This window comes from Peromyscus californicus, unplaced genomic scaffold (genome assembly GCF_007827085.1).
Source record: "Peromyscus californicus insignis strain IS unplaced genomic scaffold, ASM782708v3 Scaffold_7__1_contigs__length_154581171, whole genome shotgun sequence".
NCBI classification, from domain to species: Eukaryota; Metazoa; Chordata; class Mammalia; order Rodentia; family Cricetidae; genus Peromyscus; species Peromyscus californicus.
The window spans coordinates 44,612,297-44,625,749 of NW_026294595.1; the positions used below are offsets into that span (position 1 = coordinate 44,612,297).

Here is a 13,453-nt window from a genome sequence, read left to right on the forward strand (position 1 = left end):
GATTAAAAATGACAGTGAAGAACCCTTAAAGCCATCATCAGCTGTGGGTACCTCTTGTTCTTACACTTCAACCAGTCAGAGGAAGGAAACGTCAACCTCAAGTTACAGTAATCACAGTGTCACTTCAGCATCCCTGGCACAAGTTAATGGCACTCCTTCAGGGAAGGTGGAAGAATTTCCTCCTCCCCCACCTGATGTGCTTCAAACACCAATGGATGTGACAGCATTTTCCCAGTCCCCTGAATTCCCCAACCCTCCTAGAGGACTACCAATCCCCAAAGATTTATATTCTAAACAAAGAAATTTGTATGAATTAAACCGTTTATATAGACATATTCATCCCGAGTTAAGAAAAAACTTAGAGAAAGACTACATCAGTGAGGTTTCTGAAATTGTTTCTAGCCAGATAAACTCAGGAAACTCAGGTTCAGCAGATGTACAACAAGCTCGGTATATTTTTGAAAACACAAATGACAGTTCTCAAAAGGATCTAAACTCAGAAAGAGAAAACCTGGAATGGGATGAAATTCTGAAAGGAGAGGTGCAGTCAATGAGATGGATTTTCGAGAATCAACCATTAGATTCTATCAACAATGGTTCTGCAGATGAAGAGTACTCTCCCAAGACTGTTGCTGACCAAGAACTCATTGCTGGGGGTGATGTGAAGTATACTACTTGGATGTTTGAAACTCAGCCAATAGATGCACTGGGGGTCCCTTCTGCTGGCACTGAAGGAAACACAGGGAAGATTCCTGAGCTAGCTAGAGGAGATGTTTGCACAGCAAGGTGGATGTTCGAAACAAGGCCTTTAGACTCCATGAACAAAATGCACCAAAGCCAAGAAGAAACAGCATCTACTGCTATAAATGACATAACTGGGGGAGACGTCAAGACAGTAAGATACATGTTCGAGACTCAACACCTAGATCAACTCGGACAGCTTCACTCCGTGGATGAGGTTCACTTATTACAACTCAGATCTGAACTCAAAGAAATTAAAGGAAATGTTAAGAGAAGCATAAAGTGCTTTGAAACGCAACCATTGTATGTCATCAGAGATGGTTCAGGCCAAATGCTAGAAATCAAAACCGTACAGAAAGAAGACATCGAAAGGGGGGATGTGAGAACAGCACGTTGGATGTTTGAAACGCAGCCTTTGGACACAATTAACAAAGATATCACAGAAATTAAAGTTGTTCGAGGAATATCCATGGAAGAAAATGTCAAAGGTGGGGTGAGTAAAGCAAAGTGGTTATTCGAGACTCAACCCCTGGAGAAAATCAAAGAAGATTCAGAAGAGGCTGTCCTTCAAAAAGAAGCAATCATAGGTACAGATGTTTCTAAGAAGTGTTGGATGTTTGAAACACAGCCATTAGACAGTCTAAAAGAAGTTCCTGATGCAGATACTGTATCAGCTGAAGAGAGAATAGGAGGTGACGTAAAAACCACCAAACATCTATTTGAAACACTTCCAATAGAGGCTCTAAAAGACAGTCCTGATGTTGGAAAGCTTCAAAAAATCACTGCCTCTGAAGAAGAAAAGGGAGACGTGAAGCACCAGAAGTGGGTCTTTGAAACTCAACCTTTAGAAGACATTAGAGAAGATAAGAAAGAGTATATAAAAACAGTGAGGCTGGAAGCAGTTGATAGAGGTAATGTAAAGAACTATACACATATCTTCGAAGCCAATAATTTAATTAAGGTTGATGCAGCACATCAAATTGAGGTGGAAGGAGTCACCAGAGGCACTGTGGAGTTGAATAAATCTCTCTTTGAGACAATCCCACTGTATGCTATTCAAGACCACCTTGGAAAGTACCACCAAGTGAAGACAGTCCAGCAAGAGGAAATCCTAACAGGAGATGTAAGAAGCTATAGGTGGCTTTTTGAAACAAGGCCCATTGACCAATTTGATGAAAGCCTTTGTAAATTTCAGATAATTAGAGGAATATCTGCTGAAGAAATACAAGCAGGGAGTGTGAAATCTGCTAGATGGTTGTTTGAAACTCAGCCCCTTGATTCAATTAAATATTTTAGCAATGAGGAAGAAACAGAAAGCAAAACTGAACAAACTACAGATATTGTTAAAGGGGATGTCAAAACCTGTAAATGGCTATTTGAGACCCAGCCAATGGAGTCTCTTTATGAAAAGGTTTCCTTGATGACAAACACTGAAGATATCCACAAAGGTGATGTCCGAGGCTGTACCTGGCTTTTTGAAACTCAGCCACTTGATACTATAAAAGATGACTCTGAAGCAACAGTCAAACTTCAAACTGTAAAGCAGGAGGAGATCCAAGGTGGGGATGTTCGGAAAGCATGTTTTCTCTTTGAGACAGAAAATCTGGACAACATACAAGGGAATGAAGGGAAGGAAACCAAGCCTGTGGAGATGGATATACAAGCTGGAGATGTCTCTGGCATGAAGTATAAGTTCGAAAATCAGCCCTTAGATTCAATCAGTTGCAGTTCAGAAGATGTTTTGAATAAGATCAAAACCCTAAAAACCGAAGACATTCAGAACGGTAATGTGTTACATTGTAGGTGGCTATTTGAAAACAAACCCATTGATAGGATAAAAGAAAATCAAGAAGGTGATGGATTGGTTAAGACAGTGACAGACATACAAGGTGGAAATGTGAGAAAGGGCTGCTTCGTTTTTGAGACATTTTCTTTGGATGAGATTAAAGAAGAATCTGATGGCATCAGCACCAGGGAAACAAACACTGAAGAAGTAATAAAAGGTGACGTAAAAAGCTACAAAATGCTCTTTGAAACACAGCCACTCTATGCAATTCGAGATCAAGAAGGGTTTTATCATGAAGTGACAACAGTTAAAAAAGAAGAAGTAATTCATGGAGATGTACGGGGAACAAGGTGGCTCTTTGAAACCAAACCATTAGACTCCATTAACGAATCAGAAGATGTATATGTCATTAAAGCTGTCACCCAGGAAGACATTCAGAAGGGGGATGTGAGTTCTGTCAGGTACAGATTTGAAACTCAGCCACTGGATCAGATTTCAGATGAATCCCATAATATTGTGCACACTGTTGACTATATTCAAGGAGGCAATGTGAAGATGGGTAAACAATTCTTTGAGACTGAAAATGGTGACAAGAAGAATTATATCAGAACAGTAAGTGTCAATGAAATACAAAAGGGCAATGTTAAGACTTCTACTTGGCTCTTTGAAACTCATAGCATAGATGAGCTGGGAGAAGGATCTGGATATGAAAATATCAAGACTGTCACCCAGGAAGAGGTGCAGAAAGGTGACGTTAAGAATGCAGTGTGGCTTTTTGAAAATCAAACATTGGATTCTATCAAGGAAGTAGATGAAAGTGCTGCAAAAATGACCAAAGAAGAAATTCCTCCATCGAATGTCAAAACAACGACATGGCTGTTTGAAACAACACCTATTCATGAATTTAATGAAACCAAAGTAGAGAAGGTAGAAATTATTGGCAAAAGCATCAAAGAAACACTGGAAAGCCTCTACTCTCAAAGAGTTATTGAAGCTCCTGGAATTATCATCGAAGCTGATGAAGTTGGGGATGTCCGAATGGCAAAATACAAGCTCATGAACCAAACAACTCCAGAGATACAGAAGGAAGATGTTATCAGAGCTGATCTCAAAAGCATAATGATGAATTTACTTTCCCAAAGAGACTGTACAAAGAAAGAGATATTTGTCAGCGAAGAGGAGAAGGGAAATGTCAATTTGACTAAAACTCAATTATTAAACAGATCAACTGAATTTCATGCTGAAAAGGAAGAGATAGTGAGAGGGGATGTAAAACAAGCAATAACAAATCTGTTCTCAGAGGAAAGATGTGCAAAGAAAGGAATATTAATTCAAGAAGATGAAAAAGGAGATATTAACATGACTATCTATTGTCTTCTGCACGAAAATGCTGGTGACAAGATTGAGCGTGAAGACATAATAGGAGGTGATGTAAGACGTACCATTCACGACCTGTTATCTTCTACATCAAATGCTAAAATACCTGAAAGGACAAAAATTGATGCCTCAGAGAGGGGAAACGTTCAGTTCTTCACAACATGCATAGAAACTGGAGCTTTGGATTACCTCAAACAACTCCAAACAGGGACAAATGAAACTCTCACAGATAGGAAACAAGAGGGAGGGGAAGAAATAATTGGCGGTGATGTTGAGGGCACAAAACTGTTACTAAAGAAAAGGCAGTCTCTGTTTGAACGTACTGTTAATGAAACTGACATAATCTCAGGAGATGTGCATAATACAATTAAAGTCTTAATGACAGGGCCTCAGAGTTCATCTAATAAGACACAGAAAGAAGAGATTATAAAAGGTGATTTGAAATCAACCCTAAATTCTCTCAACCAGGCCATGAATCAGAAAATAATGGCTGAAACAGAAGAAATTATAAAAGGTGACAGGCTGGACACACTGGAGTCAAGTGACAGACAGAAGGAATCTAAACAATCTGGTAGCATCCCTAGTGATATTGAGCAAGCTATTGAGTGCCTGGAGAAGGCTACAAATACAAGGACTGAAATACTGAAAAAAGAGTTGATACTAGATGATCTTGAAACATCGTTAAGGTCTTTGAAAGAAGCACAATGGGGTTTCAAAGAAGTTGATAAGGCAGGCATAAACAAAGAAGATGCACTGCCTGGGACAGCAGGATTCTCAGAAAGACAAAAAACAGGGATTAATCCAGCAGCTGTCCAGAGAGACAAAAAAAGTCTTCTTCAACCAATGCCAGGACCCTTTGAGCCAGTAACCAGGCAGCAAGCAGGACCAGGCACTCTCAATGAAACTACCCAGAAATCCTACCACCGGTCTTTAATAGAAGAAAGATCTGAGGCTAATCTTCCCAGAGCCCCTAAGGGCACTGTAAAAATTGTCATTGATCGTGAACAAAACAATGATGCTCTTGAGAAAAGCCTTAGGAGGATGTCTAACTCAGAACACAGAGCTATGAAAAGTGTCTTAGACATGGGTGACAGAATTGGCATCTGGACTGAGAGCAAAGAGTATCTGTGTGGTGGCAAGGATATGGGCAAACAGGTAACTGCAACCACGTCAATGAAGGAAAACCTAAAAACCAAGGAATCAGAGGATGTGATAGATTCGAAGGATGATATCTTTAACTTCACCCAGTCTGTGGATAAAACGTTTAGAAAGCAGCAGACTCAAACTTGTGAACTAGGGAATGACCACCAGAAGTCTCAGTTCCAGGATTCCTATAGGAAGAGGCAAAATAATACCAAAAACATGAATATATCATCAGTGGTACAAAGTTATACACCAAATCCCACCCAACATCTTATCAACAAGACAGCTGGAGAAATGCATGGGATGACAAGGGACTTTCAGAAGCAAACCTTCCTAAGCCAGGAAACACGGTATTCTCATAAAGATACAAAGAAAAATGACACGTGCCTTCAACCTTTGCCTGCAGATAAGGATGTACACAATGTAACAGGAGTAAGAGTCTCTGGGAAAAGCCACAAAAAATTTCAGGCAACTGACAAAGAACAGAAAATTGATGTTTGTCTAGAAAGCCAGGACTTTCTAATGAAGACAAATACTTCCAAAGAGTTGAAAATGGCAATGGAGAGGTCCTTTAATCCAATCAACCTTCACCCCGAGTATAATATAAAAGAAAATGAGGACTCCCTTCCACCTCCATCTCCCCCTCCTCCTCCACCTTCCAATGCATCATCTGAAACTGAATTTCCTCTCCCCCCTCCACCACCTTTAATGCTGTTGCCTGAAAAAGATGAGTTTCCTCCCTCATCATCCACAGGGAAGACAAAGACTGAATTTGAAAGCTTCCCAAGTCTCCCTCTTCCTCCACCACCAGTAGATGAGAAATCTGAAAGAGAATGTTTGTCAGCATCCCTACCACCTCCTCCAAAGCCATCACAAGCAGCACATCTTCTTGCCTCCTCTGTCCTAGAAAATCAAAGTGAAGCATTCACACAGCAGTATTCCCAAAGAGAAGCCTCAGGCTCTCAGCAAATTCATTCTCAGGCTAACACCCTAACAGGGAAATCACCACCTCCTACACTCCCCAAACCCAAACTTCCCAAGAGAATTAAAAATAAAATGAGCCAGCAGTCCCCAAATGATGAATTGGGAAGATCTCTGTCAGATATGGAAATTAAAACTACTCTGTCAAAGAATCAGAAAAGATCAATGGTGGCAATGGGCAGTGAGCACACAGAGACACAGCAGGAAGTATCAAGAAAAGGTCTTGATGAAAGAAAACAGCTGTCCATCCACTCTGCAAACTCTCTCTCTCAGACAGCTCCAGAAATCCCAGCACTCAAGGGAAAACAGACAGTGCCCCTTGTTAAATCCCACTCATTTCCATCAGGTTCAGAACAACAAAGTCCAAAGCCTTATGTGAGAAAATTTAAGACGCCTTTAATGATAGCTGAAGAAAAATACAGACGGCAAAAGGAAGAGATTGAAAAACAGAGACAGGAGAATCCTTGCCACAGCATTGTCCAAACAGAAACCTACCACCAAAACATATCAGAGAGAGAGAAAGAATTAGCATCACACAAAGCAGCTGAGGCAGTCCCCATACCCAGAAAGGATTTGGATTTGACTAGGGCACAATCCAACCTGGACTCTAAGAACAGGGCTGTGCTTGCAGGCATGAGTTCTGACAGTCAGCTCTCCACAGCTTCTGCATTGATGGTTGCTACTGAGAGGCTCCAGCATGTTCTAGCAGCTTCAGAAGATAAGTGTACCATTAGAAAGGAAGGCATACAAAGCTCGAAGGACATGCTGCAATCGAAATCAGCTTGTGAAATTAGCCAGAGTCACAATGAAAGTAAGACACAACAAACACTTGAGCAACATATGGAGTACTTGCCCTTTCCCCAAAGCAAACCAATTTTCCCAAGTTTCAAAGTGAAAACTATCAAGCTTCCAACTCTAGATCATACATCGACTGAAACAGATCTCAGTTCTGAAAGTCACATAAAGCAATCTGAAGTTGACATCCAAACCATTGCTAAACCAATGAATCAGGAAATCAAGAAAACCCAAGCAAGGGCACAATGTGATAATAAGCAACCTGTGCCTGAAAAATCTTCTCAATTACCTAAAACAGAGAAAAGGGTGACAGTGCAAATGCCTGAAGACTACTCAGAGAAAAATCAAGAGAGTAAGCTCAAAACAGTTCCCAAGAGACAGAGGGGATTTGGGGAGTTTGACAGAGGGAATATCCTAGGGAGTGAAGAAAGGAATCAGGACTTATCAATGAGCAGGTCAAAAGAAGACAGATTAATAGTTGAAAGAAAACAAGAAGATCTGCAGGACCAGCGAGTACCAAGGTTAGTCCAGCAAAAGATTATAGATGTATGTCTGGACTCACAGACTCAGAATTTTCAGCAAACACAAATACAAGCTTCTGGAAGTACAGTTGAGCATAAAACATTGCCCCAGTCACCTAATGACATGCCAGAGAAAAAATGTCTTAGAGCCAACGGCATGCAACAGAGACATGTCTCTCCTAACACTGAAGATTCGAAACAAGAGATTACACAGAACAAATCTCCATTTTCCTCTGTGAAAGGATCCCAGCACGATGATGGAAAATGTGGCATAAATATATTGGAATTCTTGAGAAAACGTGAAGAACTACAGCAGATTTTGTCTAGAGTAAAACAGTTTGAAGCAGAGTCAAATAAAAGTGGCCTTAAAACATTTCAGACACTGTTAAATATTGTTCCAGTATGGCTGATAAGTGAAGAAAAAAGAGAATATGGAGTTCGTGTTGCCATGGAGAATAATTTAGAAAAAGTCAAAGAAGAAATAGCACATATTAAAACTCAAGCAGAGGATATGCTTGTGCACTGTGAACATATAATTCAAACAGCCATGATGGCCTCGCAAACAGGAAAGCAGAGAGATAAGCCTACCCATCTTAATGAAATGTCATTGAAAGTGTCTAATGTTAATGCCAGCTCTAATAAATGCACTGAACAGAAAGAAAATAAAATTGTAGAAGAAAAACTATCTTCACACCACCAAGTAGCAACGACTCATAATCCTGCTAGCACACATCAGGAGACTAAGGGAGGAGATAATAAGATTGCTCCTCCCTCTTTGAAAACTCGCCCGCCATCACCAACTTTCATTACAATAGAGTCCACTGCCCGACGAGCAGAAGCCTCCACTAAGAGTGAGCTTTCGCAGTCCCCTAAAAAGAACAGTTGTACTGAACCTCCACCCCGAAGACCCACAGAGCAAACATCTAGACTTCACAGAACATGTACCTCCCCATCCCCACCAAGGAGTCGCTCAGAACAACTGGTTAAACTCAAAGACACCACGGCCAGATTAGCCAGAGGTACCGTTCCATGTTCACCAGGGACCCCAGTTCCAATTGTGGAGAAGAGATCTGAAGTTGTCATGTCTCCAGCCACACTCCGCAGGCAAATTAAGATAGAAAGTCATGCCAGGGACTCTCCACCCACCATTACAATACCTGTTAGTGTAAACCATGTCGTTAGTGGTTCCTTCAGAGACTCTGTGGAAGCTCAAGAGGCAATGAGGAAGATAGAGCAAAAGGAGACTTACATTCATAAAGATAAAATGAATTCGATCAACAACACAATGCCAGCGATGGAAAGCTATGACGCAGTTGAGATCATCCGCCAGGTGGGAGGGCCTCGCCTATCAGAACGCACAGAGAGATTTGAAGCCGCCAATCAAACAGTTCAGATGGCTGAACATTTTCTGAATGGCCATGAAAACGAAATAAACAGATGGTTTAGGGAATTTGAGAATGGCCCAGTTTTCGGAGCGAAGACAGAGAGAAGAGCTTATGCAAATGGTGAAATAAACCACAACATGAAACAAGAGAGTCACACATTTCGTAAGGAGGAATTTGGATTAGCATCTTCTGGAAATGCTAATTTTACAGGCTTTTCATACAGACATCCTAGAGAGCGCCAAGAAGAAGCTGCAGCTATGCAGCCCAGGGTTCACTCTGAAGGAAGGTCTCTGAGTGAGCATTTCTTAGGTTTGGATGCATTTAACCATCAGATTGTTGGGTCAAAGGTGGCAACCTCATCCTCACGTAGCTCAGAAGCTGGCAGGTCTGGCTTCGACTTCAAGCATGCCCCACCAACCTATGAAGATGTGATCGCTGGCCATATCCTAGATCTTTCAGATTCACCTACAAATCTCAGAAGAGATTTTCAGAAGACATGGCAAGAGAGCGAGAGGGTTTTTCAGCGCTTGGGATATGAAACTGCAGCTGCACAAGCACCTGAAATGAGCAGGGCCTTCCTGGAGGAATCTGCCTTTATAAGTGGTAAATGAGATTGGAGAGTGTGAAAGAAGATTAACCCATCTGAAAGCATGTGTGCCAAAGCGAAATGATTTGCAGTTAAAACCGTGTATGGCAATAACCCACTAACAATCTAGGACTAACAGCTACCCCCGGAGGCTTGTGATTCTTTGCTGTCCCTGCTTTCGTTACTTTCTTTTTTTTTTTTTTTTTTTTTTTTTTTTTGGTTTTTTCGAGACAGGGTTTCTCTGTGTAGCTTTGCGCCTTTCCTGGAACTCACTTGGTATCCCAGGCTGGCCTCGAACCCACAGAGATCCGCCTGGCTCTGCCTCCCGAGTGCTGGGATTAAAGGCGTGTGCCACCACCGCCCGGCCTCGTTACTTTCTTTATTAACAATAACATTTAATATGATTGATCTGCAGTATGCATGACCGAAACCTGTTCTTCAAACTCAAGGTAAATAGGAGTTTGAAGAAAGCATCAGACATAACAACTATAGTGGTTTTAGTAGTGGTGGAACTCTTTGCTTGCTATAGAACAAACTCATTATTAAAATTTTATAATAAAATTTGCTTCATTCAATAGTTTATGGTGATATCAGATCAAAATCTTTGGCCTGGTATTGACTAATTTTAACTGCATACTTAAGTAGCCTCTACCGTGAATTCAATACACCTTAGTGATAGCCTCAGACAGAAGTCACAGATGCTATATTTTCATCAATGTGTTAAAGGTATATATACAACTTTAGACATTTTATGTATTTAGCTATTGTAATTGAATTGAAGTGATAACATCCCCTGATATCAATGTTTTCTATAACTGATATTCTCATCTTTATGAACATTAACCCTCAAATCACAATTCAGTTGATCTCATTCATAGATGAGGATAAACAATACATATTAAAACTTGATTATGTTCGTATGATGAGAGGTTTAGATCATGAGAACATAGTACATGATATTTTTAACATCAGAATACAGCTTACTCCATTTTATTTTCCACACTTTCTACAATTAATGAGGCTTCATGATAAAAGGATTGGACATAATTAATAGGCATCATTAATATAGTCCATTCTTTTAGACAGATTGAAAGAAATAGCAAACTTAAAAATAAAAGCCACTGAAATTAATAATTATGCCTTTCATATTTATAACATATGTGTCTAGTTTATCAAGTTAATATGGTTTCTTAATGTGCTTGCCTCTGGCATAATTAAGCAAAGCTGTCTAACTAATTTCAAATGCTCAGTTTTTGTTAAGACAGTTCAAAACCATAGAAAACACAAAGAAGCTGGTGTTAAATATAGAAATATGTCCGTACTGGAATCAAAAAAGCAAAGGAGTCCTCTCAATCATGGAGAGGCAGAGTGTAAGCACTAAAGTGATTTTCACATGAAGGACCTTGACATACCTGCTTTCATAGGTGACAAATTTAAAAGCTTAGTTATTCTTTTGAGAATGTTTAATTGATGTTTCTGTGTTCAGTGTAAGCCACTAGGAACCCTGGTTAGTGACGTAACAACTGTTATTTATAAAGACTGCTCTCCACAGGAGAGTAATGGGAAGAAACTGTAGGTGCTGAGTAAGAGAAGCAGTGACAAACAGAAAGAATAGATGTAAGGATCCAAAAGGCTGTAAAATCTGAAGTTGGTTGGGTACAGAGTAAGGGTCCCTCCCTGCACATTTCATGGATGGGAGAATACTATTACAAGGAAGTTAGCAGTATCATGTTATAAGTAAACCTGATATAGATCATGAAGTAAACTTGATATTATTAAGATAATATTTAATCAAATACTATACAATGTCTTGGCTAATAAAAATCTGTGTGCACTTTAGAATGATTTATCCATATGGTTTTAGAAATTAAAATTTTATATAAAACTTTATATTTATGGAAAGCTTAGTTGCTTCAAATGATACATTTGCTTAAGGTTCCCCATGACTGAGTTTACTGTATATATTTAATGGATTAATGTAAGTGAGCATAATACACATTTATGTGTTTATTATATAATAATTCAGCTTCCATAAGGTATCATGGTAGAGGCATTAAATCTTTGTACCAGATCCTCAAATTCCATGCTAGTGTACACTGTCTAGAGAAAGAGACATAAAAACAATTATTGGGGCATTTTCGCTTTTTCTGCATGTCCAGTTACCATATTATTTGTTTTCTGATGCTATTTCAATTGTGATGGAAAATAGAAACATATAAGCCTTTATAAATTTTTATTTTTAGAAACTGCTGGTCCAAGACAAGGAAACCTGCATAATTTGTCAAAAGACAGTTTATCCAATGGAGCGCCTCGTAGCAGACAAGCAGAATTTTCATAAGTCTTGTTTCAGATGCCATCACTGCAGCAGTAAACTGAGGTAAAATGTCATGCTGTGCCACATAGATTGAAGAACCTTGGAGCATATGTATAATATCTAGTCTCTAGAGTTCTCCAGATCCCACAGCTGCCCTCACTGGCCACAGTCACACAGTGGGATGCTGCCCTGATCTATTGCGCATTGTTCAGGTTGACCCTCAACACGTCCCTTTCCCAAGCTGCCTTTCTAGTTGTGAAAATCATGTGGGTAAGAAAGCCTCCCGAGTTACTGTGCAAGTTAGGATTTTAAAGTTAGTGCTGTTGGTTGAATATATTAGCTCTAGACTAGAAGCTGGTAAACTCTTTCCATAAAGGGCAGATAGTGAATATTATTATTTGGCAGTCTGTTCTGTTCCTATCAGGACTCAGGTTTCCTTGGAGTCCAAGAAAAGCTGGCTGGAGAGAACAGGTGGGTGTGGCTGTAAACGAATAAGCTTGGTTATGTTCCAGGGAAACGTTGTATCCCACAGCAGGTGATGGTACAGAGCTTGTCTGTTTGAGCTATAGTATAGAAGTTAGGAAATGGAATTGGGAATACTATTAGTGACAGGTCAGGGAAAAGCTGTTTATTTCTGAAGCAAAGGCAGCATGCTAATCAACACAGTGGCATGAGCTTTCCTTTTCCACGCCTCTCAAAATAGATGCATTTAAATGAACGTGACATTTGGTAAGGCTATAGTTTGAAATGCTGAAATAGAATTTATTTTGCTGAATCTAATGTGCACCTCTCAGACTATCACTTTCCTGATTTTAATTGGCAGTGTCAAATATTCCTCATTGCTACATTATTTTTCCTTGGTTTCCATGACAATATAACATAATGATTCCCCTCTATTTTGGAGGTGCTCCTTCTCAGGCACCTGTGCAAGTAACTTTTCTTCTGACAAACAATGAGAGAGATGTTAGAGCTCTTCAGAAGCTGGCCATTTGAATCTAGTCTTCTCATTGTATCTTTTTTTTCTTCTGGTGAATCACACACCATCCTGTAACTTCCATGTGAGGAATGACTCTGAAATGTGCATGGCTGGGCCAGATTGCACCTTTGCCCATTAAATGCTTACTACCAATGACAGAGAACTCTGTAAGACAGACAATAACAGTTCTTCTCACTGTTGCCTTCATTCTCTGAGTGTAGTTTCTATCCCTCTGTAACAGAAAGTGACATTAACTCTGGCCTCTTCATGAAATTATCTTTCACTCATCCTTTCTATTCATTCCAGCCATCACCCATTTCTTCAATTACAGAATTCATAATTCCCTCTTAAGTTGTGCTCACTTCACCATCCCCATAGCCCAGCTATCCTTCGAGCAAGTATTGTTTCTCACTTGGGCAAATGCCACACCCATTATAGCTAGCAGTGCAGTCTCCCTGTGTGCATATCTCTTACCAGCACCATTATCAACAATCCGTCCTAAGACTATATTCTATAATGTAGTAAAATGATCCTTCTGAAACACAAACTTGGCGTAACTTCTCTGTATAAAATTCAGACTAGCTTCCCCTGTCCATTAAAAAATATTTAACATTAAAACATTAATTAACCTACAGTTCAAATCTAGCCCTTGTTTCTCTGCAATTCTTCAAGCATCCCTAATCCATCCCAGTTACATGTTACTCTCCATGCAGAATTACCTCCTTCTAGTTCCAATAAATATTTTTCTCTCATACTTCTAGCTAGTGCCAGATGCCATCTCTACTCTTCTAGGAGTTTTTATTATCCATCTTCTGGATCTCTATTAGTTTAATGTCCATTTGTCCTTC

At 39.8% G+C, this 13,453-nt stretch overlaps 1 protein-coding gene and 1 long non-coding RNA gene across 3 annotated transcripts in view; one reads left to right on the forward strand and one right to left on the reverse strand.

Moving 5' to 3' along the window:
• LOC128101989 (uncharacterized) overlaps positions 1-8,670 on the reverse strand; it is a 94,927-nt gene extending 86,257 nt beyond the window's left edge. For both annotated transcript variants that reach the window (XR_008215290.1, XR_008215289.1), the window contains exon 1: positions 8,594-8,670. This is a non-coding gene — a long non-coding RNA (uncharacterized LOC128101989). The remainder of the gene's footprint in view (positions 1-8,593) is intronic.
• Xirp2 (xin actin binding repeat containing 2) overlaps positions 1-11,682 on the forward strand; it is a 42,494-nt gene extending 30,812 nt beyond the window's left edge. The window contains exons 6-7 of the mRNA XM_052725476.1: positions 2-9,332; positions 11,559-11,682. Coding sequence (XP_052581436.1) covers positions 2-9,332; positions 11,559-11,653 — 9,426 coding nt within the window. The 3' untranslated portion in view covers positions 11,654-11,682. The remainder of the gene's footprint in view (position 1; positions 9,333-11,558) is intronic.
• The last annotated feature ends 1,771 nt before the right edge of the window (positions 11,683-13,453 follow it).